Genomic DNA, 26,843 nt, shown 5'->3' with positions numbered 1-26,843 from the left:
TCACATAGCGACAGATGTTTCTTTAATCCTTGGACCATTATTGTAGGTTTTTCCACTTCTTTTAGTTTTGACTTTTTGATGTTCAAGCTATGCTATTGCTCTTCTGCGAGTTTAGGGTTGCTATGCATTCCTGTTAAGTTGTCTTGTTATTATTATGAACCATCCCTTTTTGTCACTAATGATAATTCTTGCTTTGGAGTCTATTTTATTTATACCAGCTTTCTTCTGGTTAGAATTAATAATCTTTATCCTTTCTATCTTTTTACGTTCCACTTTTTTTGTATCCTTTTACTTATGGTATGTCTCTTATAAGCAGCATATTGCTGGATTTTGTTTTATCTATTCTGTCAAACTTTGTATTTTTGTTGGATTATTTAGTCTACTTTTATTTAAATGAAATTAAATCTAACACATTATTCTCTCTATTCTTTATTCTCTTTTTTCCTACCCTTTCTTGTCTTCCTTTGGATCAGTCAGGTTTTTTGTTACCCAACTCCTTTGGCCTCACAGTACTGATTTTACCACTTTTTGAACAATAAAAAGCCATTCTGGTACTTCAGTTCCATTTGACTTCCTGACCTTTTGTGATCATATTGTCATGTACTTTTCTCCAAATTTTATTACCTTAAAGGCCATTATTATTGTACTAAGCAGACTAAAATAGATTTATCCCTTTTTTAACCCTTACTGATGCTCTTTATTCCTTCTTGCAAAACTATGCATTCATCTGAAAAAAATTTCCTCTTGTCCAGAGTGTTCCCTTTTGTTGCTTTTAGTGGTAATCTGCTGGCAGTGGATTCTTTCCGTTTTTGTTTATCTAGATAAATCTTTATTTTGCCCTGTGTATACCTGTATTTTCACCGGGGATAGAATTCTAGCTTTCCGAATTGTGAAGATGCCATTCTGTTATTTTCATTTCCATTATCGGTTCCATGATTATTTTCTCCTGTAAAGTCATCTGTGGTCTTGCTCTTGCTCCTTTGTAGATGATAAGTCCTCTCCATCCCCACCACCCACCTGCTGGCTGATTTTGAGATTTTCTTTTTGTCTTTGAATATTAGACTGTTTTTCTGTGAGTACCTAGCATTGGTTTTCTTTCTGTTTGTCTTGCTTAGGGTTTATAGAGATTGCTAAATCTTTGGTTTGATGTTTTTCATAAATTTCAGAAAATCCCCAGTTGACATCTCTTCAAATATTTATTCTATTTCCTCTCTCCTTTCACTTTGACACTTAAATTACATGCTTGTTGAAGGTTTTCCCCGTTTCCTCTAATGTCTCTTATACTCTTTTCTTTATTTTTCACCCTTTATTTTCTCCTTTCAGATCTTCACTCTTTTTATTTTCTGCTGATCTAGCTTCCAGCTTACTATTCTTCTTTTTAGTTGTGTTTAATCTGTTGACTTCTTTGTTGTTTAACTTTAAATTCTAGAATTTTCATTTGATTCCTTTGTAATGGGTTGTAATTCTGTGATGAAATTCAGCATCTTTTATTTTACTGGGCAGATTAGTCATCATTATTCTAGAGCTTGTGTTTGATAATTCTAAAATCTGGGTAAAGTGTGGGTCTCTTTCTGCTGTATTTTGTATTGGATTTTAGTCGTTTGATCTTATTTTCTGCCATACCTAGTAAATGTGGGTTGGGTGTTGAACATTATGTATGAAAAATCTTAAAGCCTGTGAATATTTTTGTCTTCCAGAGAGGATTTACTTCTCTTTGTTAGACATAAAATACTGGTGAATCATCTTGGTCTGCTAGGAACTGAAATTCTTGGAGAGTATATGATCTCAACTCAAAGTCAGTTGCATTTACCAGAGCCACTCTTTCTTGGCAAGCCAAATTTTTGTCTCCCTAGCACCATGATAAGTACCAAAATCTATGCTTAGTTTTTCAGCTGATTTGAGACCAATTTTTTGCTTATTTTTCATCCTCTTGCCCTTTATATGTGCAGCTCAGACATAATTGTATAACTCAAGAGGAAGCTGGTTGCAGATTATTGGGCTCACTTCTTTTTGGTTTCCTTTTCCAGGATTTCAGACCCTCGGGTTCTAGCTCCTTTGGTAGCCCAAATCTGGTATCTCTCAACTCAGTGAAACTTCTTTCAGCTCTAGAGCAGGACTTTTTGTTTGACTTCTATGCAAAATAGCCAGTGCCCCACAGGGAAAATTAGCACCTCAGAGGACTTCTGCTCTCTGAATATTGACTCTTAAGTTCTGACTGCATTTGTTTCTCTGATATGCTTTCGCAAACTTAAAAAAAAAAAAAATCCAGCTTCTATAGTTGTTTTTAGCAGAAAGATGGGTCTAATGCAAGTTCTTCTTCTGTAGCCTGAAGTAGAAGTATATCTCATCTGATTTCACACTACCTCATGAATTAAGTAGAGTTGTGCATAAGCTTTGTTATGTGTGTAAACTTTGAAATTTAAATCCCAGCTGGTCACTGACCAATATGTGAGAACTTGGACAAGCTTAACCTTTTTGACCTTTTATTTCCTCACCTTTTAATCATTATTTGAGAAATGAAGTTGAAGAGACATTTAAAGATCAGTTAATTCCACTTACTTGAACTATTTCAGAGCATAGTAAAAGAAAAACTTCTGAATTCATTATATGAAGCTGGTATCATTTTAATTCCTAAATCTGAGGGGAAAATGGCACCTAAGAATAATAGAGCAATCTCATTTATGAATGTTAATGCAAAAAACATATTTAAAATCATAATAAACAGAATCCATCAATATTTTTTAAGAAGGTTATCATGATTAAGAAATGCTTATTCCAGAAATACGGAGGTAGGTGAATACCATGAATTCTGCTAGAGCTAAGGAGAATTTTAATAGATCTAAGGAGAAAAAGAATCATGACAATCTCCCTAAATTCAGAAAAGTATTTGATAAAATTCAACACACATTGTATTTTTTATTCAACAAATATGCATTGAGCATCTGCTCTCTTAATAGCACTGAGGATGCAAGAATGAAAAAGATCCTGGTGCCAACCCAACTCACATTCCAGTGGAGAGAAACAGTCAATAAATAAACAAGTAAAAGGACAAGCTAGAACATCCATTTATTTTCAAGACTCAATAATATGTGCATGGATTTCATTAATTTGATGAACATACCTTGGGCCAAAAGCCAGCATTTTGTTTCCCTGAATCAGGAAACACTAAAGGTTTTCTTCTTAAAGTCAGAAACAAGACCAGTATGCCCATGGACAGGCCAAGTTTCCACAACACTTAGCACTAGATTGAGGAATTAGCTGAAGCAATCAGACAAGAGAAAGACATGAGAGACCTAAGAATTGGAAAGAAAGAGATAAAAAGCATAGCTATTTGAAGATTACATAATATATAAAAGGAAACCCCCAAACAATCGATGGAATAACTATTAACAAACAATAAGACATTTAGCCAAGTGGTTGGTTAAAAACCCATATATAAAAATCAATTGCACACACACATACAAATAAAGAGCAGTTAGAAGATATAATGAAAGAGAAATTCTATTTATGATAACAAAAGATATACAAAAAGGAAATATTCAGAAGACATAGAGGAAAACTATAAAATACTCTTGGAGGAAAGAAAGAAACAAATGATGAAAAATACCATGTTGTTAGATAAGATACAACATAATGCAGATGTCAGCTTTCCTTAATTTATAAGTTTTGTACAATTGCAGTAAGACATCCCTAAAGTCTTCTTCTTGAGATGTACAAGTTGCTTATGGATTTCCCCTGTTCTAAAAATACTAGTTACTTCCAGGGATGTGGTGCCAGACCCTGAAGCAGAGAGCTGGGGAGCGGTGGGGGAGGGGCTGGCTGTGCTGTGTGGGTCACGTGCAGCTTACATAGCTCTCAGAGCACTTAACGCTGTCCGTGGTCCCTCTTCTGAACCCTGACCTAGTGAGTACCCCTTCAGGAACCAGCATTCGAGAAGCTCATTTGGTTAACTGCTGTGCTGATGGGCTGCAGGCCTATAGTATATGTCTTCCATTGGTTTCCACCTGGGCTTTTGACTCATTGCAGGTGGTAGTCAGAGAATGTAATTTGGGGAGGGGGATGCACTTTCAGGTGCCTCCTCAGTTTCATCCCTCATATTGCCTCTGCCTTCTGACCCCAAAGGATGTTAGACAAGAATGCTAAGGTTTGAAAGACAACACCATTTGCTACAAAAGTGCTGGTGCTGAATGGTCTTCTTTGTCATGATGGCAAGAAGTTGGCCCAAGTTAGGTATTTTATTTTCTCTTCTTTGGTTGCTAGCATGGATTTTCAACTTATTCTTGATATTAGACTTTGTATCCTAAACTGGTTATTTATGATGAATTGTACGTACTTTTTATTAGTTGTGAAAACACAGTATATGTTTCCAGCCTTTCTCTCCCATTACTTCTCACTGGGTCTTTCCTGCTTCTTGAGCATATCCTGTACTCTCCCCCTCACCCTGCCTTTTCTTAAGCTTTTCTCTCTTCCTGGTGTACCCTCCCTCCCTTACTTCTATCTGAAAGCCTGCCCATTCTGCAGTGCTATTTCAAATGTTCTTTTAAAAACCTTTTTCTTTATGTATCTGCCTGAATATGAATATACTGCTATTTTTCAAGGTAAAACCACCCCTTTACTTCTCAGTAATTTGTGTTTGTTCTGTAGCCTCCTATTCAACTATGAATGTTTTCTTTTTTCTTTTTTTCAGCCATGAATGTTTTCAATGCAAGAATTCTGTCTGTTTTGGTTATATAACTTCTCACTTTGCTTATTGGCCTATACAAGCAGGAAGATGGAATTGAATTAAAAAAAAAATACCCAAGGGCTTAATTTAGTCCAGTGTCAGGGACTGACCATCCAAATTGTCTGTAAGATCCCACCCTTTGGAAATTACTGAGTTGAGCACAGTCAATTACTAGATCATGCCAGTGACTCACTCAAAAGCATTGGTGGTCTTCATTATGGTACCACAAATCACAACCTACTGCAGATCAGATAGTTCTGACTCCTGTCCACTTGTGTTTTCCCAAGCCCTATAGCACCTACAGTCTAGGTGGGAGATGTGGTATCAGTCTGGGGCAGGGTCTTCCTTAACACTTGGTAACAGTCCAGATTCCACATAAGGAGGACCATGAGAGTTGTCTCTGTTCATTAAAAGTTGAATGATTGGGGCACCTGGGTGGTGCAGTCATTTAAGTGTCTGGCTCTTGATTTCAGGTCAGGTCATGATCTCAGGGTTGTGAGATCGAGTGCCGAGTCAGCCTCCCTACCAGGCATAGAGCCTGCTTAAGATTCTCTTTCTCCCTTTCCCTCTGGCCCTCACCCCCCACTCACTCTCTTAAAACAAAACAAAACAAAACAAAACTTGAATGATTAATAATATATTTTTTGATTAAGCTGCCAAAGCAACAAGTTGTTTACCTTTGTGTGTGTGTGTGTGTGTGTGTGTGTGTGTGTGTGTGTGTGTGTGTGTGTTGGGAGTTTAGTAGAGCCAACATTGCTGAATGTCACATTCTTATGAAATTGTTCATCTTTTTTGTGAATAAATGGCTAGCAGAGATGGGATATTTGCAAGTGTCTGTACATATGAATTATTCTTCAAAAACACAAAGTCTTTCTTTTCTTGCAGGAGTCCAGAAGCGTTGAAGTCACAGGAAGAGAAGGTAGGGAAAATGCATTCGTACCCATTTCGTTCTCAGTGTTGACATTTTGGAAGTAGTTTGTTGAAGCTAAGATGAACTTCAGACTGTGGGCAGACTGTTCTTTGAACAATAATTCATGTGGCCTTTTCTGGGTGCTGACTATTTGGTACTTGCCTCGAAGCACTGTAAGAAGTGAAAGCTAGGACTGCTTGAGAGAGCTATGTCTTCTACTTTCAACTGTCTGAAGTGGGGTCTGGGGACCTGGCTTCTTCATGATCATGTTTGCAGTCTTGAGAGAAGCCTCATTTTTGAGTGGAGTATGAAGTGATTATTTGGTTTCACCCAGGAAAAACAACATCAGCAATAAAAAAATGGTTTATGATTTGAAGTATTTCAATAACTGGGAGAAGACGCCACTTTGAAAAATATTTGTGATTAGATTTTTACAACTTTAGCTAAGCTGAAATAGAAATAACCAATTAATGTCCCTTTTGCAACAATTCCATTATGTTCATTTTCCCCATCGGTTCCTCTAGCACGTCTGTGTTCAGGTCTCTGAGATAAGTATTCATGAGTGGTGATTTCTGAAACCTTTCCTTAAAAATTGAAGTTTCCCTTACTCACTTTCAGCAGTACCTACTGTCGAATAAGATGTCTTTTCTGTGTTTTGGGGAATCTTTGCCAATCATCTCTTTATTGCAGGGCTAGGAGGAGGACGTTGGGAATCAAAGTGAGTTCTTGGTCTAGGGTCCGGCCTTTGGTTTTAACCTTAATGACAAACTTCTCTGTAGCACCGTCTCCAAAAAGAATGGTGATCTAAAAGTTGTGAGCAAATTCCACATTGACTTCTAAATGTAATGCATCCTTGGCTCCTGATTCATTCTTATTTTAAGCACCACAGTGAAAGACCTAGAATGGCCATGTTATCAGATTATGTTTCTAGAGCTGGAGACCGAAGCCTTCCATACTATCTGTATGGTAAACTAATCCACCTGGTTGTGTGCTGCTACCCATGGTGCTGGAACCCTGGATTCAAAGGAACTGGGTAATCTGTCTCTAGGACGAACTTTGTGGCTTCCATTCCCACACGCTATTGTCTCTGGTTTTGGGCTCCGTGTCCTCTGAACTGCATCTGTGGGGTCAGCTGCATTGTGTCGATATCAAAACCAAATGAAATTGGATGGATATGGGTGAAGCCAGGAGGACATGTTTCTTATTGATGACTGTGTAAATTGGAGAGAAATAGCCTTAAGCAGTAAAGTCTGCATGAAATTTGGTTTTGAGCATTAATTAATTCATGTCAGTAGCCCTGAGTATGAATGTTCGGAACTAATTTGCTTTATGAAATCACATATAAACCTAACTGTTCTGGAATCTTACCTTCCTTGCATTAGAAATGTTTCCAAATAGTAAGTCTGGGGTATGAGAGAATCATGTGTATTTTTACTCAGAGGCCTTAAAAGGCTGGATTGGACCCCAGGCTCCAAATCTGCCGAAAGCTGACGCTGTGGGAGGATGAGCCAAGGTGTGGTTGAGTCGTGCTCTACTCATCTGTCACCTTGTCCTCTTTGGAAGTAGCAGCTCTCATGACGGGCTGACTGGGAGTGTATGCTTTGAGTTTGTACTGGCAAATTTGTCCTGACATCACATAGACTTTTGTCCCCCCCATTGTGAACTGATGTCTTTCTTGCTTGTTCTGTCAGAGTTGAGTGTTTGAGAGTTCCTGAAATAGCGTAGTGCCTTAATGCCAGTGCGTGTAACGTGGCAGGCAGGAAGGAAGAGTGGGACCTTACAGGTTGGTTCCACGTACTTTCAGGCCTGAGAATTCACTCGCTTGAATGGTGGGGTGGTTAATCTTCTCCAGAAGAGTGTACAAGTATAAAAATAATAAAAATGCTCCAAATATTTCAATAAATGTTTATTCCTACAGACAAAAATAAGACCTTATTGTCTCTCAACCAACACGTAGGGTTATTTTACAGTTGGAAATGAAAGAGGAACAAATAAGTAACACTGAATTTTTCTGCCCAGTTTACCAGGCCCAGGAGATTTTGGAAAGGTGTGGGGGAGGTAGCCTCTGGGTCACATAATCCAAGATGTCTTCCCATTTTTTGTTTTAATACTACATCTGACTGAGGAGTATCTTCTCTATCCCAGATTCGGTGGTACAAACAGATGACCAGCCACGAGTTCATACAACATGACTTTTGGAAAGTGTTGATTAAGTCTGTAAAGTGCGAAGTGAGAGGGACTAAATTGGCGTGGGAATGGAGTCCAGGATAAATCACAGTGGGGCTGGAGATTGTAGTGGTGACTCGAATGTACTCTGTGCCTTGGACCTGTTCTCTGCCTTATTTCCAGCCTTGCATCTAGTGTTGTCATGATTCCCAGATTGTGGCCCACTTTTTTGCCTCTAGCTTTAATCGCACCGTTCATGTACCCCAAATGCTCTTTGTCCCTAATCTTCGTTAAATGCCACCTCTCTCTCATTCCTTCCAACTCTTTCTTAACATGTTCAGCTTATCCTACCTTATTTTGGAGTTAAGGGATCCTATCAGGCCATTTCCTAAGAACGGAAACCCTCCCCTCGTTCATTCCAGATTCTTTATGGCCCTAGTCCAAGGTTCTAATTGCTCAACAATTATTTTCTTTTTTTTTTTTTAAAGATTTTATTTATTTATTCGACAGAGATAGAGATAGCCAGCGAGAGAGGGAACACAAGCAGGGGGAGTGGGAGAGGAAGAAGCAGGCTCCCAGCAGAAGAGCCCGATGTGGGGCTCGATCCCATAACACCGGGATCACGTCCTGAGCTGAAGGCAGACGCTTAACCGCTGTGCCACCCAGGCGCCCCTCAACAATTATTTTCTGAATTATGTGCAAGGTACACACTGCTAAACGTGGCTTGTCTTTTCACTCTGATTCTGTTCCAGTGATAGACAAGTGAGGCACTGAGTGCCTTGACTCTAGAAAGGCACTTTTTAAGGAGTGTTTTGTGGATATGCATTGGATATTCCTAATTGATCAAAGTGCTCCATGTTCAGATAAGCTTCATGTGTCTCCCCAAAAGATATGTTGATATCCTAACTCAGAACCTGTGGATGTGACCTTATTTGGAAATAGTGTCTTGGCAGATGTGTAATCAAGTTAAGATGAGATTACCCAGGTTTTTAGGAGAGGCCTTAATCCAATAAGTAATATCAGAAGAGAACGCAGGAGAGTGGAGAGTGCCATGTGATGATGGAGTAGAGAGGGGAGTGATGAATCTATGAACCAGGGAATGCCAGCATCCCTGGCAACCACCAGAAGCTAGGAAGAAGCAGGGAAGAATCCTCTAAAGGCTTCAGAGGGAGCATGGTTCTGCCAACACCTTGATTTCTGACCTCTGACCTCCAGAACTGTGAGAAAATACATTTCTCTGGTTTTAAACCATCCAGTTTGTGGAACTTTATTGTAGCAGCCCAGGGAAGATAATGTACATGGCCAATGCTGGACTCAATGTTGAGCTAATTGTTGAGACTAGCTTTTACTGCAGACCTCTTAGAGCTTTACGATGCTAAATATGCCTCTCAAAAGGGGATGTAATATGCAGCATTTCCCAAATTTAGTTTCCCCTGGTGTCTTAATTTTGTGGTGTTTGATCATCTCGGGGCTGGCATTCCATGCAACATCCTTAGCAAGTCCTGCTCTAGAGAGTTCAGGCAGAGGGAGTGCTTCCTCAATGCCCAGGATGAGCCTATGACTTGGTACCAGTAACTTCTAAGGGCTTTGCATGGACAGAATGGTGATGTAGTAATAATGAGAATAACTTCTCAGTTCTCGAGTTTTCAGAGAGCATTTAGTTTCTTTCCCTCCTGTGACCCTCAGCAACCCATGACAGGAAGAGTGCAGAGAGCACCTTACACATGAGACTCCTTCCTTCCTTTGCATGCTAATTTGTAACAATGACTCCCGCTGGACCAATGTCCCTTTCATGCACTTATCCTCTCTTGTATACATTCTTTGGCACGTTCATGCCCACTGCCACGGCTAGAAAGCTAAGAGGGACTCTTGGAAGAAAACTATCTAGGGGTCATTTGATTCCAAGTTAGATTAGCGGTAGGGCTCTCAGGAGAACCTGGAGGGAAACAGGTTGTACCAGTAGGTGTGGCAGGACTGCAGGGTTGGTAAGATGTCTTCTGGGAAGGGCACATGCCTGTCACCGCTGACCAAGCCCTTCCTTCTTCAGCGTAGTCCTGTGTTGTCCTCGTGCCCTGGGAGCCACCTGTGTTAGCTGCGTGGGGAAGGAGAGACGGTTGCATCTTCATCTGCTTTCCATGGCACGTGTTTTTACACCTCCCTCTAGACATCTTCAATTTAATTTCAACTCTTTCTAAGGCTTCAGCCAAAGGTGCCAACCTCACCTCTCCAAAACGCTCCCATGTCCTTCTGAGGGCTGGTGCTGATTGTGACTGCCAGAACTCATCTGCTCAGACCAGTACTTTCCTCTAACTGATTCCATCACATTGAATTACAGCCATGAGAGAACACTTGAGTGAGCTGAGCAAGCGGCCAGGATGATTCAGCCCTTGTCAGCCATCTCTTAGGAACATGGAGTGAGCTCGAAACTATTCCAGATGTCTGCGACTGTGTTATGATTAGAGGCTGTGAGTTTTGGGGTGGGTACCAATGTCATATTGCATGATCTACCCTCCCAGGGATGGTTCCGTCACAGGTTGTAGTCCAGACCAGCCTGGCCTGGCTTCTGGCAGGACTGTGAAGGAGACCTGAGAGCCGGGAAGCTGCTGTCACACAGCCAGGGTGGCTCTGACTTCTTAGCAATGCAAATCTCCTAAATAAACATGACCTGCCAGTCCCCGCTGTGTGACTAGAGCCTCCCTTTCTGAAAAGCCTTGGAATTAGCCCTTAATTGGCAGCTGCCTCTAATAGCCCCTTTATAGTCCTGTGCATCTGGGTGAACTTCAGCTATCAAGAATTGCTTTCTGTTTACCATTAATTCTGATTTTGTTTAGCAGATGTTTTCTGGATTTCTCAGTTGCCTGCATCATCTGTCTTGGTATAATGTGAACTGGCTGACTCTCTTCCATAAAACAGATTAATAAACTCCTAGCTTCTTTTGAGGTAACTTTAATAGCTGCAGATGCAGGGAATTTAGAAGGGAGCCATGCAAATTTGGCAGTGCCTGGGGTAGTAGGTTCTTTTCAAATCAAGACTGCCATCTGGGCAGAGATGAAGTTTCCATCACCATTCTGCCCTCACTCACCTACAGGGGAGCTTGCTGGTTCTCTCCTACAGTCCCTGGCCTCAAAAAGGTAAGAGTGGCATCTGTGTCTTTCTACTTCTGGCCCCACAGAAATTGGCTCTTTCTGGGTAGCACTGCCATTTTTCAGCTGCTGGAAAACTGTACTGTACCTGCATGCCCCAGCTTGAGCGGGAAGTGGATGGCACAACTGGCTGATGTGTTCTGGTTGAAGACAATGATCTGATACCCAGTTGTGATCATGACCCATTGTCATGCAGTAGAATCCTACCTCTCTACTTACTCACAGGTGACTTTGGTATGTTCCTCAATCTTATTGGCAAAATGGGGCATTGTAATAGTACAGACCATTCATCCCAACTCTGGATTACAGTCAGCAAGTCAGTTTGCCCTGGCTAAAGCCTGAAAGTCTCATGAAACTTGAGAACCCAAGGGTGGCTCTGGCTTCAAAGCACAGCCGATAAAAGGCTTCTCCCTCTTTTTCCCTTCCTTGGCTTATTGGCCTCTTCCATGCAGCCTTACAGGGTGGCTACAAGCAGTCCCACTTCAGTCCTGACTGCTCACTAACCCAGAGGGTGCAACTGTTTCCCTCAGAATGACACCAGAAATGTCCCCACAAGGACTCTGATTGGCCGGGCTTTGTATCAGAACTCAAGCCCTAAACCAGTCCCTGCGGCAGGGAGGGGATGGAACACTACCATTGGCCGGGTGAGATCACATGGTCTCTTTGGTGTTTATAAAATCACCTTCACTCAAATGCCAGGGAATGGGGGCAGATTTGGTCCTCAGAGGAAGACTGCTGAGCAACATGCAATCATTGCCCCTCTTGGCCCCATGGAGATGTGGGGGGGGGGGGTGTTGGGTGTGGAGAGCCCCCGGCACAGCCTGCGTAGTGGCATTGGTGCCTGGGGTTAGTGTTCTCCATTATGGCTCCTCCTGTCTTGTATGTGTAGGTCTGGCCTTAGACATAGAATGAGGACTGACTCCTGTCACCAAGTCGATCCCTCTGTCTCCAAGTAGCCTTGTATGTGACCTTGCATGTTGTGGCCTGTTGATCTTGAAGAATTATCTGGAGCTTAGCCCATTCTCGTCCTGTCCTCTGTCAGAGTCTTGAACTTTTTGTTCAAATTCTTTCATTTCACAATCAGAAGAACCAAACAACTCTCTTCTTGGTGATATCTTTAAGAACTTAAGGGCAACACACATAAAATGTCTCTCCCCAGATTAAGGTTCCCTGGGCACTGCTGTCAGAATTATCCCTGAGCATCATAGTAACCAACCCCTCAATTACTCCATCGGAATAAAGTTCAGGGAGTGAAGACAAGGGCCTCTGCCAAGGATCATGCACAGCATTAGCCAGAGGGGTCTCAGGCTGTGGGTCACCCCACGCTTCTGTTCCCTGAGCTCCCCTGAGATAATTCTGAGTGCCTGGGCCTGGAAAGATTAGCGGTAAACTAAGACAGCCTGAATGAGCCTGAGTTCTCAGTCCTCTCCCTACACATGATTTCCTTGATCAAAGGTCCACCAGGCTCTGGGTGAGCGGCTCTTCCCTCCTAGCCCTTGGGCCATCTCAGCTGTCCCCAGTGATTTGGAAGCAGCAGGACCTTGCTGGGTACAGCTCAGGGCTGCTGATGGCAGCTGCTTGTGCTGCTGTTAGAACTGCACACGTGTGACTCCTCGCCCAGGGCCTCGGCACCACAGGACACAACAGGGGCGGTTCTGGCCTGCGCTTGAGGGGCAGCTCATGCTGCTGTGTAGGGCGAGCCCTGGGAGAGCAGGGAGCGAGGCCCTTCTCTTTGGCCTCTCCTGCCCTGCATACACAACAAGCCCTGAAGAAGCATTAGACGCCTGGTACATCCCAGGGCTGACCCGGCTTGATGTGACATCTCTACTTCTCCTAAGGCAAAGTCACAGGTAGAAGGTTATTTGGCTCTGGGTCACACAGCTGCAGGACCCCCCATCCTGTCTGCTGTGCTTATTCTTCTCGCCAGCATCCTTGGAAGGCTCACTCTCCTTAAGGAGCATCTTCAGGGAGCTGCTGTGCTCTTTCTGGGGACTTGTGGGTCCCTCTGCTAACAGGCACTGACAAGCTGCTGGTGCAGGTGAGCTACATCTCCATGGTTGTGATGGCCAACTGTAGGGCCTCGGTAAGTCTGGGCAGGGCGGGGAACCCCTGTGCACTGAGCTGTGCTTGTCATGGAGCCTCCTCGGGGTTGTGACTGCACACTTGGAGTAAGGTCCCTATCTGGAACTTGTGGAGGAAGAGCTGTGTAGTCTAAGAAGTCATAGCACCCAAAGGGTGCGAACTGTGACCAATGTATAGGGGCAACGAAGCGAGCCCTTCACGAGACAGCCCTGCCCTGCAGCACGCTGAGCTGGCCCACCACGGCCCAGAGAGGGAGTGATGGCACTTCCGTTAGACCTACCGAGGTCTCTCCCTGCCCTGGAGGCTCACCACTCTTCTCCAAGACCCCACAGTGAAGGTTGACACCACCATCTTCTCCTGTTGCCTGGCCCGTTGGCCAGAAGGAGCTTCTGCTTTTCAGGAAGCCTTAAAATTGTCTTCTCTGTATAAACACTGAAGCTCTTTTCAAACTTGCTAAGCCATTTGCCCTAGCAATATTCATGTGCCATCGGCAAGCCTCTGGGGTTAATTATCTGTGACTTAAAAGGCATTTGTTTCTGTCTCTTTTGTCTCATTGCTGTTGAGCAGTCTTTCTTTATTAGGAAATGAGGTACAGAGTCCAACTGACCATTATGTTCTAATTCTCTTCTTGTCATGAGAATTAATTCATCTTTTTAAAACTCCCTTTAAAAAAAAACCTACCTTCCTATTTTCAGATAGTGTTGTTCTCTTAACAAATGCTTAATCTCTCCACTAAAAATAATCTTCAAGGTGAGACATCTCATCAAAACGAGTGAGGCCTGCCGGTGCTCTCTCTTCTGATCCCACTCAGTTTTGGGAGCTCCCTGCTGCCCAGCCGTTGGCCTGCTGGTCTAACGTGACTGTGGCGAGGGCTTCACAGTGCGTCCTCTGGCGTACGTGCTGTGCTCGGTGAATGAGCCCCAGCTCCCGGGGGTGGGGGGCACTTGCAGATCACGCAGGCAGGGCTGGATCCCGTGCATGGCAGCCCACCCCGTGGTCTCTGCACACTCTGTCACTCACCCTTCTTGGCCAAGGCGGCCACTGGATTCCAAGAAATGCTTCAGGGTTTGCATGTGGAAAATTTTTTGCAAAATGTTGACTGTTGCATGAGGGAAGATGATTAGCTTGCCTTGTGCTCTCCAGGAAGTCAGAGAACGTATGCCACAGAAATGAGCAGGTTCTGACCGGCCTCTGGCTCTGTGGGAGCCAGACAGTGACCTGCAGGCTTTGGGGGCACAGGTGCAGTCAGCAGAGGGAGGGTCTGAGTGCAGTCAGCGTGGTCGAGTGGCGCCTGCTGCTGTTCACGCTGCATGGAGGCTGGCCATTGCCCACCTGTCTTAGTCTCTGGAAGCCCCCGGGGAGTCCTCAGCCTCTCAGCTACTGTGTCACCCCTGCAGTGCTTCTGAAATAACGTCTGAGAGTCTCGTTTGACAATTACTGCTTCCCAAGGAGAAATAGCTCCTGTGAAAAGTAAGTTCCCTTCTTAGTTTCTTGAGGGTTTATTGGATGCTAATAGAAATTTCCTTGGGTGGATTGGAGTTTACTTGGTGTGCAGTGATGACAGGGGGTGGTCCCTGCCCTCACAGAGCATGCACATCAATGACTGTGTCAGTTGAGGAGATGTACAAGTGTCCTTTAGACAGAAAGGCCACCTGGCCCTCTGGCCAGGCATCTCACAGATAGACCGACAACCGAGTGTCTAGGTGTTTGCTCAGTGTAGACCAGTATGGGGGCCCCAGAGAACAACTCACTGAATGTTTTGGTAGAGGTGAGGTCTCAGGGTATTTTCTCCAGAGGTTGATTATACTGACAAAGGGTCTCCTTTGACTCTTAATGGTATACCCTGTCAGTGGGGACATGTTGTTGCAAATAGCAAAACTCAACCCAACCAGCTCAAACAAATAGAGGACCTTATTGGCTTATGTAATTGGATAGTCAGGAAGGGGGTGAAGGGGTGAGGGTGCTGGCTTTGGGCATGCTTGGTATAGGGCATAAGGACCTGGTTTCTGTCTTCATCCCCTTCTAGTTGATTCCCCTACATGGTAAGTCCATTCTCCCCATGTATGACTCCACATCCTATGGAAGAGAGAGAGCCTCTGATATATTTCCTGTAGCAGTGCTAAGATCCCCTCTGGTGGGACGAGCTGGGGTCATGTGCCCCACCTGCATCCGTGATAAGCCCAGTGGGCTGCTTCATGTTCCTGGGCTCCGCACAGGTCACAGGCCAAGCCCCTGCAGTCAAGGTGGCATGAGAGAGAGTGGGGGGTAGGTGGATCCCCAAAGGACAACTGGGGCTCTGCCCAGTTAGGACACATGGATGCAGGAAGGTAAAAAAAAGTCCACTCTGCATATTAGCATTTACTCAGTGATTCCACATCTGAGTGTCTACCCCAATATCTACTCCCAGGGGATTTGGAGTGCCTTGCAGGTAAGATGAGCTTAGCCAGCGTTCACCCAGTGTTTCGGCGAAGGTATCTCTCTTAACTTCTGGAGAAGGAAACCAAGGCTAAGAGATGACCCTGCTGACCAGAGGTCGCAGGAGCTTGTGAGGGAGTGTGCATGGGAACCCAGATTCCTGATGACGGGCACATTTGTATTGTTTGTTTTTTACCTTCAGCTGCCTCCAGCGATGGGGTGTCTTGCTCTCTCACCCCTTGCCCTGGTGATATGCATGCTGTGACCTGCCGGGGTGCATCGAGCCTCCACCGGCCCAGACTGTGGGAGTGTTCCCATTCCTTCAGACCCCCCCATACCCGCCTTTCTTGAGCCTTTCAGCCAGAGGCATAAGGATCAAAAGCTGGGGTTCAGCTTCTCCCCTGAAGGCAACTTCAGTGCTTGTGTGAGGCTTCTCACAAGCTTTATTTTCCACTTTTCATTAGGGATCCTGTTCTTTTTTGGGAAGGAGGTGGGGAGTGCTCACTGTGCTAGCTGCTTGTAAATGGCATTGTGGCAGGACAGGGGCCACAGATGGAGATGGGGGAACCTGGGCTTCAGGTACAAACCAGAGCTCTCGTTCCAGGGCCGCCTTTTACTAAGGCTTCTCTATTGTCCATACGTTAATTTAAGGCCGAAGCCTTACTTCACTGCTTTCATATAAATTCCCTAGATTGGAGGAGTTCTTAAAATGGATACCATTTCACTTCCAGTCTTTTCCTTAATTCTTACACGCATTCTCTGACATGGGCATTGCAATTCTATTTTGTAAATAGGAAAAGATGGGGGAATCCTTTGAACTTGATAGGAAATTGACCAAAGAATTTAAATGGGCTCAACTGAGGTCTGTCAGGAAAGCACATTCCCCATGGAAATGCAGCATTGTTTGCCCAACTGTGATTGAAACGTTCATATTCACAAGCATGGAGTCGTCATTTTGCAATTGAAATGCCTGCAGGGTCCGGGTGGCCGGACCCCGTGTATCTGCTGCTGCCAGGGAGAAACAGGGACCTCCATGTTCAGAAGAAATATGCCTTAAAGAAAAATAATCACAGGTCTGGAAAATGAGTTGTCAGAGTAAAAATACATTTCAGTCTGTTTGTTTTACTAATTTTAGCAGTTATTTGCTGTCTCTCTCTCTCTCTTTTTTTTTTTTTTTTTTTTGCTGGAAGCAGCATTCCCATCCAGCTGCTTGGCTGCTGCATTTGGAATTTTTATCATTTGTGTGAGTCGCTGCCTATTTGGACACAAAATGGGAGTCCTGTGGCTAAGAGGGGACGTTTATCTGATAGGGTCAGATCTAATCTCACGCTTAGAAACTTCAGGTGAAAATAAAATGAGTTGAGGTTGTTGGTTTTTTTTTTTTTTTTTAAGACTGCGGTTGTGTAAAGCTCTGCTAGCAAATCACTTTCCCCCTGCGTACAGAATTTTGAATAATAGCATCTTCTACTTGGATGGTGTTAGCAGGCTGCTGCTTTTTGCTCTCAAAGAGCTTTGTCATTTGTCATCTCATGTCCTCATTCATGAAAACCTTTGAGTTAGGTAGAAGGAAGATATTGGGATGGGTGTCTGACAGATGAGGAAACTGGTCCTCAGAGGTGGCCAGGGGCATGTCCCAGGTCCCACAGCCTGTCGGGGCAGGGCTGGAGATGATGACCCGCTGTTGGAGCTCCTCCCTCCCTCCAGGCTTCCTCTCTCAATATGAGCTTATGGCAGGAGTTTTCAAATTAAAACCCAATGCAGAAGTACAGAGGTTTTAGTCCTGTTTTGGTTCTTTTAAAAATAAATGATTACAAAGACAACTTTTCTCATCCGTCAATGTAATGATCCTGTACCGTGGAGATTCAGAATTCAAAATGCATGTGGGGGAAATGGTAAAAGTTAATCATTTCCACAGTACCTGTCTTTGGTGAGGTTTAATTATCACTTGACATATTTCATGGTTTAAAATGATGGCAGTTTAAAATAGAGCCAGCGACACTGGAGGAGATAATGCTAAGTGAAATAAGTCAAGCAGAGAAAGACAACTATCATATGATTTCTCTCATCTATGGAACATAAGAACTAGGATGATCAGTAGGGGAAGAAAGGGATAAAGAAAGGGGGGGTAATCAGAAGGGGGAATGAAACATGAGAGACTATGGACTATGAGAAACAAACTGAGGGCTTCAGAGGGGAGGGGGGTGGGGGAATGGGATAGGCCGGTGATGGGTAGTAAGGAGGGCACATATTGCATGGTGCACTGGGTGTTATACACAACTAATGAATCATCGAGCCTTACATCGAAAACCGGGGATGTACTGTATGGTAACTAACATAATATAATAAAAAATCATTATAAAAAAAAAAAAAAAATAAAAATAAAATAGAGCCAGCGAAAGCCAGAAAACACATTCATTACCTTGTGTCGGGGACTGCATTAGAGTAACCCCCAAATGCAGATGTTCCCCAGACAGGCAGCTCTGCAGCATTTTCCCTTAGCCACAGAGGTCCCTGGAATTGAAATCCAAACCGGGAACTCCATCCTGACCCTGCTGTCACCACCCAGAGGGAGCTTGGGTGAAAGCTAGCAGCGTGGTTGGAACCTCGCACCCTGTTCCAGATGCTCGCCTCCTCGACGCCTTCCCGGGTACGGATCTCTCATTGCCTTCCGCAGCACTGCTGATGAGCAAGATAATTCATGGTGACTGGGCTCTGAATGAATGAATGAAAGCTACGGGTACTACAAGGGGCGTGGGCCTCTTAGGGAATTGCATGCCTTCTCGAGATGAGAAGGCTGAAAAGCAGCTTCTCGTCGTGGTGCGCTAGTTGTTTAATACGCCCAGCACTGTCTGTCTATTTAGGACATAATGAAATAATTGTTTCTTTCCTGTGAGATTCTGGAAAAGGAGCTGTCCAAGAGCAGACCCGTCTGTCCAGATTTCAAATATCAGTTTGGAGAGTCCCAGGAGAGGGAGCAGATGAAGCCATCTCAGAAATGCAAATGCTGTTTGACGTCTGTTATCTCAATGCTTATCCATAGCTGACAGGCAGATCCGTTAGGACGCCAGTGTCACGGATCAGAGACGGTCGGAATACAGTGAGAGCCGGGCTGCCGCCGGCTGAGCCCCGGTGCGATGATCTGAGAGCTCTCTGGATGTGCCTAGCACGCTGGCCTGGGCACTGCCCCATCCCTGCACCTCATTCTCTGGTTTCCAGGACCAGGCCTCCAGCCAGCCTTCATGGCTGCACCCCCGCCACTGAGCAGCCTGCCTGAACGCCCAGCCTGGCGCTGGTCATGCCCTCCCTGTGAAGTACGGCTCGCTTCTTGGCACTGCCATTCATGGAATCATCCTAGTGATCCACCTGCAGATCCACCTGCAGGATTACTCATTGTCACAGCTGAAGGCACAGTCTTGAACAGGTGAAGCAACTGGTCTGAAGCCCCATGGCGAGTGGGTAGCAGAGGTGGGATGTGAGGATTGAGCAGGGTTCATAAACCTCTGGGCTCTCCGTGGTTGGATTTCTTTGGTACCTTCCCTTTCACCCCGTCCTTGGGGCCATGTTTTCCCTTCTCTCAAGGGAGGCACAGTGTCTAGCATTGTCCTAGATGCTCAGGCAGCTGTTCCTCGCGATGGATATTCTGGCTGAGTTTTCTAGTTAAATTCTTTGCTTTGACGTTTGTTTAAAGTACTTCTCCGTATGTTGTTTTCCTGTTGGGGAAGGGACCAAGCAGGAGCGGACACATGGTGTCCTCCTTAAAGCCCCACCATAAACTTTGCTGAGTTAACTTGTTCCAACCCTCTCCATCATCCAGTGCAGCCAGCTAGTGTGATCTTCTGTTTTATGGAGGAGGAAACATGTGCTTTTGAAGGATCAGCGATCTGGCTGGTGGGCGGCCCTTGTAGTGGCCCTCATTGTAATGAAATATTCAGTCTTCTGTGTGTCACTGGTGTGGTCTCCCTAGGTCCCCTGTCCCCAGGACTCTCAGCTGTAAGGCAGATCTCTAAGGTCTCTAAATGGCTGCTCTTAAAAAGCTTGGGAAGAGCAGGTGCCCCTGTGGCTGTTTGTGATGGGAGTGGGAACAGTGGGAAGGATTGATGGAGATGGAAAGATGGGAAGGGTACGCCAGGTGCCAGATACTGGGAAGCTGTGGCCATGCCTTGGAACGGAGGTTAGGGTGCTGGTCCCGACTCTTGATACAGACTGTGAGCTGTAGGCATTGCAAGGCTCTCCCTGTCCCACATTCTCAAGGCACTGAGGGGAGAGTCCATTTTGAGGGCCAGGGGACGTGACAGCAGAGACTACATGGCCCCTGTGGTTGGAGTCCAGGGAATGGCTGGAGCAGGAGACTGTGTCCATAGGCTGCCTCACCCAGCACGTTGTGAAAGCTGGCAGCTCTGGGGCTCTGCTCCTGTGTTCAAGGGGCTGGGAAGGACTTTTGCCTACACCTACCACTCCTGCCTACTGGCGTATGCCTGAACCCACCATTACTGATTCAAACCCCTTTTCCTCATGAACACCCCTCCCTCAAAGTCATTTTGGATCCTGAAGGCGTCACAGAACTTCCACCAAACCACTTCATACCCTACCTGAGGAACTCACAGAGCCTGTCTGCCTCTTTGTAGGGCTTCTCCTAAGACCCCTGAGCCCAATGTCTGTTCTGTATTTGTTTTGTATGACAAGTCTCAAGCTGGTGGTCCATAGGCCAGATTCAGCCCGTGGTCATGTTTTATTTGACTTACATGATGTTGGCCTTCATAGGGTTTTTTTTATTTTTCCATTTTAAGTTGAATAATTGGCCAACATTTAAAATGAAGGACATTGTACATATAGATCCAAATAGAGTACTTTGGAAAGTGAAATGCTTTAGTCACCCTGGGCCCACATGACTTCATGGCAACAGCAGGGGCTGGAGTAAGCAGCCATGTCCTTGGAGAGTGCACGTGTTCTCCTCTTTGCCACAGTCCACACTACTCCATAGTGCCTCCTTGATGCTGAGACTGAGTGTCGGATGCAGTTTTGAAAAATAAACAGGAACAAGGTGAAATCCCAGAAGAACCATACTCATCAAATTATCTGTGGCCTTTGTAGGCATTTGAGTTTTCAGCCCGTTTTATACTCAGATTTATTATTCATCATAGCACAGTAGACCTGGATGTTGGCAGGTAGGAACGGGGTCAAAGATAGGGAGGGATTTAGTGTAAAGGCTGAAGTAATCCTTTATACTCAGCACTCCTTCAGAACTCTGGTGTCCAGATGTGGGTCCTTGGTTTAGGCAGTTAAGTGTTCCATTAAAATATCTGCTTTTCTGATATTTATGCCTTGATCTGTACACATTCACTTTAGGCTATAAGTTTGCAAGTGAGTTTCCAGCTTCATAATTAATATTCGTGCCTCTTTATGTAAGTTATGTCTTTAAAATGGATCAGTTGCTCTAAGTATTTAAAAGACATTCCACATATATTACAAAGTAATTACTTTCCAAAGATATTTCCCACTAATATTTGTTACATCTAAATATACATTTACAGTACTCACTACACCAGAATAGTTCTGATTTATATATTTTGGTCCACTGAGCTAAAAAAAAAAAAAAAAGACATTTTTAAGGTATTTTTTAAATCAGTGTATTTAATTCCAAAGATTCTCTTGGCTCCTCCAGCATCAGCCACATAGTATTAGAAAAATAATAAACATGGTGTGTTCTCCGAGCTGGTTTAGAATTTAATGAGAGATGACATTTCAGCCTGAGAGTGAGCACGGCTAACTTTTAATCTGGGCTCTGAAGTGTCCTAGAACCTGCAGGAACTTATTAACTCTCTCTGTGTCATGTTCTTAATGTGCAAAATTCAGGTGATAAACAGTTACTGCCCTTGTGTAGGGAGAATTAAGGCTTGCTGAATAGCAAGTATTGTTTTAATAAAACAGTCTTAATTGTTTGCTTTATACATTTTCCGCTTTATTATTACTCTTGCCTCTGTAATTGGTAGTTATTGGGTTCTCATTATTTCTTTATTAGTCATTTCATAAAAACTACCATGTGATTTATCCTCCCTCCCACACTTGCTTTCGCCCACATGTCACCAGCGGAGGCAAGAGTAGGCCAACGTAGCTCTCCTGTAATGGAGCTGGCCCTACGAGCAGCTCCCTGTGGCTTGCCCCTGGTCTTCAGGAGCAGTGATGCCCAATTTGTTGGCTGCTGTGCTGTGAAAGGGCTGTGTGACACCCAGGAGGCTTATTACAAAAACATCATTAGTAATAGTGAGAGGGCAGGACCCACAGGGTCTACGTGGAGATGGTGAGCTCCCTCCTTGTGGGAGAGGACAAGATGTGCCCACCCAGAGCGGGACAGGCATCGTAAGTGTGCAATGGCCACATAACATGGGGAACAAAAGAAAGGAAAAAGACAATCCTCATTGTATCGTGCAAAGAATCCCACAGTCCATTCTACCTCTAAGCTGGCTGCTCTATCATGTTTCCAGCCGCCATTACCTGGGGACTTGACCCTACCTGCCTTCCTCATCGACTGTCACAATACCTATTCCTGTGTTCTCTAATCTCTCTGTGTGGTTTTGTAGATTGATGTAGCCAGATCTTGTGAGTGTGATCTAACTTAACCAGCTGTGTTAGTCTGAACACACGACTGAACTTCTGTGCCTAGGTTTTCTTACCTCTGAAAGGATAATTCTATCCCATATGACAGTTGTATAGGTTAAATACATTAAAAAAAAAAAAAAAAAAGCTTAGCACAGCACTGGCCAACCTTCCAAGCAGACCCTATGTTCGCCCTCACTGTTAGCTATGATTCAGCCACACTGGGGCAGGGGTTGGCTGCGGTTGTGTGTTCTCAGTGGGTCTGTAGGACTGAGAAGTAGATGTTCAGTGAACACTTGCTGAAATGAATTGGGTTAGAAAGGCTTGGATTTAGTGGACCAAGTTATTTTCTTTCATCAAAACTAAGTAATTAGATTTACCTACTACTTCAGGAAGAGTGGGCAATAATAAGGTGAAACCTTGAGAACAGTTTGTGTGGGCTTTTGTTTCTGGCTGTGTGGGAGACCAGTTACCTTAGCTGACTCTGTCACTTAAAACCGTTTAAAATGATGGACAAAGCATTGAAATAATCTTTGACCTCAGTGAGAAGGCAGGAAAGTGAAGATTTCCTAAGAGTCTGAATACTCAGTGAAGGCTGAAAGTCAGGTCTCTGAAGCAGCCTTTTGCTGGGAACATATTTGCCCAATGCGGACGACGTTGACCTTTGATTTTTAGGACCTCAAGAGATATGAGGGACAGGAACCAATCCCAGGATGTGTCATTTTGTGAGGAAACCTCCTCCACCTAAACTGAGACCCCCAGAAGCTACGTTCCTCGTGTGAGGGTAGAATAGAAGTAAATGCACCCTGTCTCCCCTTAGGGATGAATGAAGAAAATTGTCTCCCTTGAACCTTGGTGCTGGATAGAGGGTCAAAATACCTCCTTTGAGAACTAGAATCATGAGCTGGGTTTTCAGCTGAATTCATAAGTAAGCTGATCTGAGAAAACCTCAAACCAAGAATTCAGTTTATTTTATTTTATTTTTTTAAAGATTTTATCGACACAGGGCTCAATCCGAAGACCCTGGGATCACGACCTGAGCCAAAGTCAGACGCCTAACTGAAGCCACATCAAGTGTCCCAAGAATTCAGTTTAAAGCAGTCCTGGTCGGTAGCACTTTCAGACACATAGTATAGCCAGTGCAAATCCTGTCCGGAAGGATCCACCTTCAGCATAAGTCTTACATGATTTTGACAGCTTACCATCCACAGAACATGAGCTCACAGTCAAAAATAAAAAATACCTAACAAAATTAAAAAGACACCAAAGTGAAAACCAGTAGAAGCAGAACTTCAGATACTGGTATTAATAGACACAGAGTAAAAAAAACAAAACAAAACAAAACAAAAAACAATGTATATTATAAGATCTAAAAAAGGGAGCTGAAAATATGAGCAGAGAGTAAGACTGTAGCGAATGACCTTGAGGATGTGGAAAATAAACACATGTCATTTCTTAGGAATAAAAATTATAATCAGAATTGTCCAAATCAGTGGATGGATTTAAGAGCAAATGAGATGTCACTGAAAAGAGCTAGAAGGAGTGGAGATAGAAGCCAGAATGCACACAGCAGAGGGCAAGTACATGAAGAAATTCTGAGAAGATTGCCACATGCTAAACTATACAGCAGTTCTTAAAAAGTTACTGCCCTTGATGCAGTTAAGTAAAAAGTTTTAGAAAGGGGACCAGAAATACTCTCATATGTTTGAAGATTAAATACTTGTCTAAATAATACATGAGTCCAAGAAAAAAATGGGGAACTCTAACTGAACAATAACAAACAGTACATATTAAAATTTGTGGGAGGCAGCTAGGATGGAAATTAGAGGGAAATCCATCATCTTAAGTATTTCCATTAAAATGGAAGAAAGGGCCCAAAGTTAATGAATTAAACATACAACTCACAAAGGTAGGTAAAGAATAGGGGAGTCAACCAAAACAAAGCAGAACAAAGTAAATAATAAAGAACAGCTGTAAAAAAGAAATGGGTGAAGTTGAAACAAGAAACATCACAGAAAGGATGAATGATGCTCCTTCTTTGAAAGGACTAATAAAACTGACAAAACTCTGGAAGAGGATAAAGCTGGAAGGAGGGAGGCAGGGAGTAGAGAGAATAAATGCACAATATGAGAAATAAAAAGATGTAATCACTGAAGCTGCAGACTAAAACAATAACAAAATCTTTTTTGCCAATAAAGTTGAAAGCTCTAACAGTCCAATTCCACCCCCCCGCAAGAGTAAAATAAAACTTGCTAGAACCTAAGTAGAAATTAAAAACTCAATTAGCCTTATAATCATAGAAGAAATAGAGTTAAACTTTTAACTAGAAATAATCCCACAGTGATGATACCAGATTCAGCTATCCATGAGTATTAACTAACATTCAAGGACTAACAATTTCAATCCCCCATGAACTATTCCAGGATGTAGAAAAAGGGGATATGTGTGTATGAGGCTAGAATACACTTAACACCCAAATGTTGGCAAGAAAGGTATGAAAGAAAGGTAGGTTTTAAACATAGTTGTGTAAATCCTAAGGAAAGAAACTAGCAAACTGAATTTAGTCGTGTATTAATAAAAGAGAATGAACCACAATAATTTGGGTTTATCCCGAAATTAGAAGTTCGCCGCTAGAAATGGCCTGATGTCTTTCAGGACAGCAACGATTTGAAATAGAAAAGTCATATGATCATATCATTAGATGTAGGGAAAGCAGTTGAAAAATCTAATATTCCTTATTTCAGAAAATTATAAGAAAAGGAGGACTAGCATAGAGGGGAACTAATTTAACTGAATAAAGCATAATTTTAAAAAAACACAATAGCAGACCCATGAATCACTTCATTGAATATAATGATAACTCCCCTAGGAAATGCGGTTACAAATACTAAATGAAGAAGATCTGGGATGTACTCTTCCTTGTTGGACTGGAGTTGGAAGTATTAGTAAGAACTCAAAGTATGAATGCATATTTATAACATTTCCTAACATTGTCTGCTGAGATGGGCCAGAACCGTGACACTCCCACAGCCATGAAAACTTTAAGCACCTACATTCTCCACTAAAAGGAACCGAGACTTCTTGGTGAAATAGCTAATTCCACTGCAGAGCAGAAAAAGTACACAGTAAACCTGGAACATTATTTTGTTCCAGAAAGTAAGGCAGTGCTCAGACAATCAGGGTGACTTGTCAGAAGCATGTAGTAGCCAGCATGAAAGGGCTCCAAGTAGCCACGTCTGGGTGATTTGAGTCTAAAAAAGGAAAAGAGAAGGTAAGAATGGATTTGTGGCAGATTGTATTTTGCAAAGACAGCCACAGTGGTATTTCCCATTGTACATATTCTTACAGTGTGCCTTTGGTCACCCTTCTTGTTGAGGGGTGGAGCTCATCTTCCCTCTGCCCGAATCTGGGCAGGCTGATGGGTCTGGAAGTGATGCTATGTGACTTCCAAGGCCAGATCATAAAAGCAGAGTAGCTTCTACCTGGCTGGCTAGAGCACTCATGCTGGATCCCTGAACTACCAAATGAACGGTCTAACTGTCCTGAGTCACTGTGCTATAAGGAAGCCCAAACTAGTCCATAGGGAGGAATGATGTGGAGGGACCCTGTGAATAAAGAATAATGCCACATGCACCCCCACCTGCTTCAGCACCCCCCCCTTTGCAGCTTCAGCCACCATTTGATTACACCTACCTAAGAGCCTCTGAGTGAAAACCACCCAGCTGCTCCCTTCCCAAATTTCTGACCTAGAGAAATACTGAGCAGTAATAAAATGCTTATTGTTATAAGTCACTATGTTTTGTTGTGGTTTGTTGCATAGCAGTAGACAATCACAATCGATTTTGGGACCTGGATGTGGAATGTCACCATAACCAAAAATCAAAGCATATAACACTGGTTTTGGGAGGTAAGAGGGAGCAGAAAGGGCCTTGAAGAGATTGCTGGTGGAAGCTTGAAGGGTCTCTATGAGTCTTAGCAGAAACTTCAAGGACCTTGAGGAGGCTCTCAGTGAGAGCTTGAAGACAAGAAAGGAAAATACTACTAAGAGTTGGGTGGAAGAGGACCCTTGATTAGGACAGTGTATAGTTCAGTAATGTTGTGACCTGTCACAATAAAATAATGGGAAATAGACCAAACGAACTCAGTGATCCAACTCAACAGATGATCAGATGGAATATTGAAAGTACCCCCCCCCCCCCGGCTGCTTCTTGCCTGTGATGAAACATGAGAAGAGAGAGGGTTAGCAACAGAGCAAGCTGTTAAAAACAAAGGAGTCAGGACTCACCGCCTTCGAGAATAAAACTGTTACTCATTCGTAGCCTCTCAAAATGGCAAAAAGTGGTCACATTAAGAAAAGATTTCAGAGTAAAGATCAAATCCATGGAGGGACCTGGAAGATTCTTTTTTAAAACTTGAGAAAAATTTAAAGTATCATAGGCCTTCCCTACCAGGAGGAAAAAAAAAAAAAGGCTTCTAAAGAGCTTAGGGATATGCCTTTCTTTTGAGCAATAAGACTGTAGTATCTTAAGAGGATTGCCCTGTAACAGACTCTCAGAGGGCCCAAGATCCCAGTAGGGTTTATCTTGAAGAGGTTTGTGGGTTTGGCTTTTATCTGAAATAGTATGTGTTACTCAGGCTTTTCTACATCAGCAGAGCCAACAGAGTGTGTTGATATTGAAGGAGATCTATTTTAAGGACTTGAATCACATGATTAGGGAGTCTAGCAAGTCCAAACTTTGAGTAGGTGGGCTGGCTGGCTGGGGACACAGGAAGGAGTTGATGTTTGAGTTTGCTCACAGAATTCCTTCTT

At 43.6% G+C, this 26,843-nt stretch overlaps 1 protein-coding gene across 2 annotated transcripts in view; it reads left to right on the top strand.

Annotated features, from left to right (window-relative positions):
• FSTL4 (follistatin like 4) overlaps positions 1-26,843 on the top strand; it is a 382,985-nt gene that overhangs the window by 33,374 nt on the left and 322,768 nt on the right. For both annotated transcript variants that reach the window (XM_057307047.1, XM_026507974.4), the window contains exon 3: positions 5,609-5,642. In XM_057307047.1, the coding sequence (XP_057163030.1) occupies positions 5,609-5,642 (34 nt within the window). The remainder of the gene's footprint in view (positions 1-5,608; positions 5,643-26,843) is intronic.

This window comes from Ursus arctos, unplaced genomic scaffold (genome assembly GCF_023065955.2).
Source record: "Ursus arctos isolate Adak ecotype North America unplaced genomic scaffold, UrsArc2.0 scaffold_5, whole genome shotgun sequence".
Lineage (NCBI taxonomy): Eukaryota > Metazoa > Chordata > Mammalia > Carnivora > Ursidae > Ursus > Ursus arctos.
The sequence above is the reverse complement of the archived record's forward strand: the minus strand, read 5'-3'. Positions and strand labels throughout refer to the sequence as shown.